At 37.8% G+C, this 7,500-nt stretch overlaps 2 protein-coding genes across 3 annotated transcripts in view; both read left to right on the top strand.

Annotated features, from left to right (window-relative positions):
* The window catches only part of LOC138041621 (acid-sensing ion channel 1C-like), a 10,763-nt gene extending 7,825 nt beyond the window's left edge, over window positions 1-2,938 (top strand). Inside the window, exons 5-6 of the mRNA XM_068887370.1 lie at window positions 659-750; window positions 1,206-2,938. Of these exons, the coding sequence (XP_068743471.1) occupies window positions 659-750; window positions 1,206-1,339 (226 nt within the window). The 3' untranslated portion in view covers window positions 1,340-2,938. The remainder of the gene's footprint in view (window positions 1-658; window positions 751-1,205) is intronic.
* A 3,670-nt stretch (window positions 2,939-6,608) lies between these two features.
* The window catches only part of LOC138041620 (acid-sensing ion channel 2-like), an 11,139-nt gene continuing 10,247 nt past the window's right edge, over window positions 6,609-7,500 (top strand). For both annotated transcript variants that reach the window (XM_068887368.1, XM_068887369.1), the window contains exon 1: window positions 6,609-7,500. This exon is cut by the window's right edge and continues 269 nt beyond it. In XM_068887368.1, coding sequence (XP_068743469.1) covers window positions 6,714-7,500 — 787 coding nt within the window. In that variant the 5' untranslated portion in view covers window positions 6,609-6,713.

The following is a 7,500-nucleotide window of genomic DNA, read 5'->3' as shown; positions in this document are numbered from 1 at the left end:
CAATGAAGAATTGGTCGATGAACTTAGCAAAAATGAGTAATTTTTGGAGTCCTTCCCCCTGCCCCCCCCCCTACCCAGCTTGCTTCTTGAAATGTGGTAGTTGATATTTGCCTGGGTCTTTTTAAGGACGGTGCCTACTAATTCAAAGGTCTTTTTGCGCGATTTACTGAATATGCGAGAAAAGCAGATCTTAACCAGTGTTACTGAAATCCAAAAAGAAAGTCGGGGTAACCACACATTTTTCAAAATAAATTACCGGTAATCGAGAAAACTTGCAAAAAGCTCTAAATTACAAAGCTATGTATGGCGTTCTTTTCCAAATTGAACTTTAATTATCTCTGAAAAATGCTTGGATATCCCCAATTTTCTTTTTGGATACCAAGAGCACTTGCTCAGTTTTGCTTTCTTAACATAGTTTTAAACCGCGTAAAAATATCCCGATTATCTCAAGATGCCCAGAACGTATGGGTAATAACAATAGTAGGCACCCTTAATTAATACCTAAAATTAGATTTTGTGATTCATGTCCAATGAATATATCCATCCGACACTCCATCCATACAGAACCATAGCTTTCTTATTAAGTTCTCCGCATGATTTCTGTTCATTGTATTGGTTTCATTACAAATAAGCGATAAACTTGACTTTTTAATTGCAGAGACTACTATGTAGTGCTATCCCTATATTACAGTGAACTTAAGGTTGAAGTTGTCGAGCAAACTCCAGCTTTTGGATTTTTCAGCTTATTAGGTAAGTTGTAATCGTTTTATGGTGGCTAGGCAGGGCGTAATCGAAACATTGTTTAAGAATTCGAAATATTCAAAAAAGGGAAAATAGAAATTTGCATTAACATAAAAAAGAAAAGAAAAGCCGCCTTGGGGTGGTCTGGAGAAAATGTGGTTGTTTACGTGCCTATTTAGCCATATTTAGCCAGCCAATTTCATTCATAAGTTCATTTTAAGTCCATATTCTGTCGACACAGCGCAAGTTACTTCGTTGAACTGAGTATTTCACCTTTGTATAGTTAGATTGAAAATATAACCAACATATGATTATAGTAAGACGCATCCCACGTGAATGCCCCTGGGCGTCTTAATTGCTCATTTGATTGTTCGGGATATCTGCAGTTGGTTTTTTTGTGCCTTTTTTTTTTTCAAAACTTAAAAAAGCTCTAATCTGTAACTGTTATCTTTGACTTTTCTCAGGTGAAGTTGGTGGCCAGCTTGCTCTGGTATTAGGTGCCAGTTTTATCACAATTCTGGAAGTCGTAGATCTGACCATTATGATCGCGATCAACTTGTTGTGGCCGAGAACACGACGGAGAAATACCGATACTTAATGAGCCAAAAGACTATGAAAGTTTGAATTAGTATGGAAAGAAAAGAAAAACAAAACAAAAAGCAAGGAAAAAATTAATGTAAAAATTAATTCCTACTCACGCACAGGTCCAAACAAATAAGAGAGGACAAATTGTGCTGATTCATCGGCACTCACAAAATGAACGTCGATGACTCGATGTTTTGGGTTAGGACGCAGTAAAAAGTCTGAACTGGAGCCCATCAGTAGGACCTTCCTTTCCCCTTTTACCTTTTGGATCGGGCGTTTTCACAAAATTAGTTATTTTTAGAAATACTTTTCCGGCAAACAGCGTTTCCCTGGTTACGGTTAGCCAATCAGTGCTGTAGTAGATTCCGCCGCGTAAATTAGCTCTGGCTGAAACGTGGCAGACAGACGGGAATCGGAAAGCTCATATTCAGAGGTAGAATGTAACGAAGGAGATACGGATAAATGGTATTCAGGTGACGACTGTGAGAGTAATGAAAAATCTGAGGGTAAGAGTGAGTGTGAGTTAGAAAGTAGCGAAGAAAGTCATCGACGCAAAGCAGCGACTACTCCGAAGGATTCTCGTCCGAAGAAGCGAAGCGCGAGTACGGCTAATATTGGATCCGGAAAGCAAACCAAACCAACAGTCTCAAGCTCTCTTAAGGAAGATGAAGTGGAGAAATTGACATCATGGATTTTCTCAACTGAACAAGCCACCTGGGTTGAGGAATCCATCTACTTTCTACCTCTGAATTTGAGCTTTCCGATTCCAGTCTGTCCGCCATGTTTCAGCTAGAGCTAATTTATACGGAATTGTAAATGCGTAATCAACAGTACTGACTGGCTAACCGTAACCAGGAAAATGCAGCTTCCCGGGAAAGTGTTTCTAAAAATAACAAGGTCTGTCATACGCCCGATCAAGCAAGAATTTAAGTTCGGAGGAAGTCTCCTACCTACGAACTCCTGGTATGAAATATCATTTGAAAGCTTCTTAATTTGGTCAAGGTCAAGGGAACTAACTGAAACTAATTTCTCGGATTTGAAGCGGAGATCAGTCTTCCACAGTATTGCGTACAACGTTGTGAACACAACTCTACATAAAATGCCATAACGAGGCAGCACCATATTCACGCCACAGCTATGGTCACAAATCACATAAAAAGATTGAAAACTATAACATCTACTGACAAATGAATAAAGTTACTTTTCTTAAAAGTTTTGGGCATTAGGTCTGTGCGTATTTTGTACTTATACAGCAAAGGCTTTGTTTTTCGTGACAATATAAGGGAATTGGGATATCAAGATTTGCAAAAGAAGTTTGTCATAAGGCGACAGATGTAAAGTTTTTATTTGGGTGAAATTTTTAATATCCAATCGTCCTTATTGAGCTCCTTGAGATTTGCTATGTTTGTTGTTCAATGATACAGCAACGGATGGCACATTTGTATCGAGAGGAGCCCAATTATTGCGATTAGAACACATCAAAAAATTCACCCCAAGTTTCAAATATCTCAAAGAAAATTTAAGCTATTGCACCGTTTTTCCATCGCTGCTCTTTTATTTGGGAACAAGATAGTTTTCATTTCTTAGTATAAATAAGTATGATGTATTGGCGCCGCAGGATGGTCCTTGTTTCTCTTTAAGATGTCACCTTTTCACTGGTATTACAACAACAACAAAAATAAGAACAGATGAATTAAGGCTTTGACCTAGAAGAGCATGCAAGTATTGGAAAATAAACCGAATCTTAGTCTTATTTCAAATGCCAGAAAAAAATATACAACAGAGTTCAATGGTTGGGGAATAGAACCATGGAGCAAATCCCAGTGATATCTAGATCGCAATTCGGGACGCTATGCCCTACACGCGAACTGAGTGAATGGTTCCCTCAAAATTTTATAATCGAGAGTTACGAAAAGCAGCCCTAGGCCATATCCGAGAAGGCTAGCTTGAAATTATTGACATTTTCAGATATATTTTCAAAGTGTCGGCGCTTTTAAGGACGGTGCCTGCTAATTCAAAGGTATTTTGCCCGGTTTATGAATATGCGGGAAAGCAGATCTTAACAAGTGTTATTAAATCCACAAAGAAAATTGGGGGTAACCACGCATTTTTCAAAGATAATTAACCAACAATATTTGTAAAAAGCTTTAAAATACAAAGCAATGTATGTTCCAAATCGAATCTTGATTATCTCAGAAAAATGCGTGGTTTCCCCCAATTTTCTTTTTGAATACCAAGAGCACCTGCCGAGTTCTGCTTTTTCAGTATGGTTTTAAACCGCGCGTGTATTAGTAAGCACCACCTATAGGAATCTCGTCTAGTATCTCGAGATGCGCAATAACAATAGTAGGCACCGTCCTTAAAGGACGCCGACTAAACGAATTCAATACATAATGTAATATCTGTGCCCAATCCCCTATTCCTTAGAGAAAAGAATATTGTTCCCAGAGTTCTCGAGTTTTGTGGTCAGCGGGTGGGCGTCCAAGGACTCTTAAAAACATGGGAGTGGAGTCCGAGAAGTTAACAGGGACCCATAGATCGGAGGACGAGGACGATCTACGAGTACGAGTTTTCCGTACTGAGTATGCGCATAAGGTTTGGAGGCCGACATTTTTCGAAGTGCGCGTGCTCAGTACGGAAAACTCGTACTCGTAGTCGTCCTCGTTCTCCGATCTAAAGGTCATTATTGACTTTAACGTTCGTTGTTATTTTCTTTACAACATAGTTCCAAGTCCGAGGCCAAAAACTCCCCTCATGGTAGGACAACAAGGAGGAGTTCGCAATTTCAACGCCGTTATTTCATTTCTTTTGCGTTTTTTCTTTCAAAACCGAAACATACGGTGATAGAACCTTCTCCGTATGCACTCCAAAGATTTGGAACACTGTTCCTTTGGAAATACGACAGTCCAGTACAGCTTTGTTGTTTAACTTAAGACTTTCCTTTTTACTAAATATATTGAGAGTAACTATTATGTTGTTAATGTTTCTTAGATTCTAGTTGCTACGATTGTTGCTACCTTTTTAATTTGTAAGTTCCTTGATGTAAATCTGTAATTTTAGCGATATATATTGTAAAGCGCCTCGAGCGAATAGTGGTGTGTGCGCCATATAAATGAAATATTCTTCATCTTCTAATAATAATAATAATAATAATAATAATAATAATAATAATTATTATTATTATTATTATTATTATTATTATTATTATTTGTGAATAAAAATAATTTTAATTTTGAGGATTTAAGGCGGGCGTTCTCTTCTTTGAAATGGCTTCCCTCTCAAGAAAAAGAATCTAGTTGTAAGCCCAAGACGCTTCTTACAACAACTCTATATTTCTAATAAAGGCGTTTTTGACCAAAAGAAACCACAAATTTGAGGCACCCTGCTTAACGGAAAAATAAATAGGGGATTACAAATAACATTTCCGCTAATTTTCTTTGCATGGTGTTAATTGGAATTTTTTTAAATTTAAGTTTTCTTTTTGCTCGATCCGTAAATGTGATAATGCTAGTTTTAGACGTATGTCGTGGATTTATTACTTGATGCAAAATAGTGGGGTATATTTTCGTGCATATACGGACTAATTTTTCACAATAAATTTCTTTCTACCAGAGCAATTTTAACTTTTCCTGATAGACCAAATAAGTGCATGTTTCCTTTGACGATTGCAAAAGAAAACTGCTCGTGGCTTTTGTATATGCTCGGCTGACAACCTGGCTAGTATCATTCATTATTGAATATTCTCGAATGTGATCAATACCCCGAAAATGAAATTAAGTTTATAACTTGGAGATATTTGTTTCGGAGATTTTTTCCAAGATGTCTCTTCGTATCTGTCTGAAATTCGACATTGGGCGTCTGATGAAACATTAAAACGTTTGAAAAAAACAAAAAAACATGGAGTATTGTTTTGCCCTGATACAAAATTAATCCATTGCAAACAAGATTTGAGCTCGGGCACAAAAAGTCTGAGGCGTGTGTAGAAACCATCTTCTTAATCTTAAGAATTTATCAATTGCTTTTATCTGTAATGTGTTCGGCATTTTTGGCAAGCACGTTCCTTCTCGTAGCGACCATTCTCTCTTGAGAATGTTCCCCACTGATTACAAATTTGCACTTACTAGGATTGTAAGCAACTGCTTATAAGTCGGTCGCTTATCTAAATGGGATGCTCTCTAATTTTCATTTCATAAAAATAAGCATACAGCATATATAAACGAAATAATGAAATTATCGTTTGTGCAAGTAATTTTCCTGTGAGATTAAAGATCCGACGAAGAGATAGGTTTGCCAACTTTTCTTTGAGTTCTATTTCCGTCAAAAGACTAGCAATAAAACGGGTGTGTCTTCCAAAAGTCCTTCAATTTCATACCTTTGTGTAACAAAGGGTTATAATAAGCGTAAAGGTTCTTGAAAGTAGGAAGCAATGCGGTTCCTATATGGGTTTTCTCTCGACAATCAATTTCCATCTTTCGCCTCTTTTATTCAATCTAGAGGGAACTTTGCGGAAGACATAGCGGGACAAAGACTATAAATAATAAATTGTATTCTCGCGTCCTTATTTGTCTTCATTCGACAACTCTTGGGCCTTAATTTGTAATTTCATCACACTAAAATGGACTTGACATAAAGTGTAGTCTATTGAAGTAAGTAATGGACATACGAACTCTTGACATCTATCATCTGTACGTATGATAGATGCATGCAAAGAGATTATCAGTCGAGAGTACGAAATACACAGCAATAAATTATAATTTGACAGTAATTCATAAACGATAAATAAATAAGTCATGTCTTTTCAAAATACAGATACAAATGCGAAAAGTACACACAATTATTTAAATGAAATAAGGCGAGCCTTAGATTGAATCATTGTCTTTTTGTTAGGTCGTTTGAGGACACATTGAAGGAGGAAGATTGTTTCCTCTTTTTATTTGACGCGAGGGGTGCCAAACCATAAAAAGCAAAATTTTTGGCGAATGAGGTTTGCTCGAAGGAAATGAATCCCAGGGTTACCTGGAGGTTTTCCACCTGTCCGCCATAATTTGCACATACAGTAACTAAACCGCATATCCAAACATATGGCGTCTTTTGTTATTTAAATTGCGCTCTTGATTGGCTGAACAACAGGCGTATACATTCCATACAATGCCGTATTGATTTTCTACACTCCTGCCTTGAAAATCGACGAAAAATTCAATTAGAGACCAACATGGTCAAATAAGTGAAATTTAATTGGGTTTTGCTCATATTTTTATCTTTATAAAAACGTTTTATCCATACGGCAGACAGCTAGATTGGGCCAAGTGGAGGATTGCTGTATCGTTCGTAATTTGCCATTCCATGAACACTAGTGACCCGTTCTTGCGTAGAGGAGTTGACAAAAGATGTCTAACTGGTTTAACAAAAGCCCTGTAGCCGACGATACGGAAGATGTGAAAATTATTATCAACGGAAGTGATAACAAGTTTAACCCTGGCGCTAACAATGTCTATGCTTTTTGCAATCACTGCAAGAAAGACATCTCGGTTGTGTACATCAAGTCTGCTGAAGCAAATGGGAAGGAAGTAGCGGTGACAGAGACAATGAAGTCCTCTTGGCCGCAGTATGTGAAAGAAGGAGGCTATCCGGAAAACGACTACGACAAATGCATGAAGAACAACGACTACAAAAGCTGCAAGAAGCTTCTGGATGAAAAGAAAAAAACCGACAAAATCCATGAATTGTGGTTGACGTTTCTGAACTCGTGTACCTTACACGGGTTTCATTTTTGCTTCTCTGGAAATCCGCCATTAAGAAGAGTCATTTGGAGTTTGCTTCTTCTTGGTGCTTTTGCGTTGTTTGTTGAAAAGTGCAAGACAAGTATCGATAGCTTCTTTCAGTATCCCTTCACCACCACAACAGTTATCGTATATGAAAGCAGTATGGTGTTTCCCGCTGTTTCAATCTGCAATTACAACGACGCTCGCTTGTCCAAAATAAATGGAACACTAGTTGACAAATTGTTCGTTTGCAGTCAGAACGCGGGTAAAAATTGCAGTCATCTGAAGAAGGACGTGACAGGCGAAGTTATGAAGCAAACACTTTCAAAAGCAGCTCACCGCCTGGACGAAATGATACTGGACTGCCATTGGGGAAAGAAAGCTGGAGATGGCATACCGTGCAGTCATAACG

This window comes from Montipora capricornis, chromosome 3 (assembly GCF_036669925.1).
Source record: "Montipora capricornis isolate CH-2021 chromosome 3, ASM3666992v2, whole genome shotgun sequence".
Taxonomy (NCBI): domain Eukaryota; kingdom Metazoa; phylum Cnidaria; class Anthozoa; order Scleractinia; family Acroporidae; genus Montipora; species Montipora capricornis.
The sequence above is the reverse complement of the archived record's forward strand: the minus strand, read 5'-3'. Positions and strand labels throughout refer to the sequence as shown.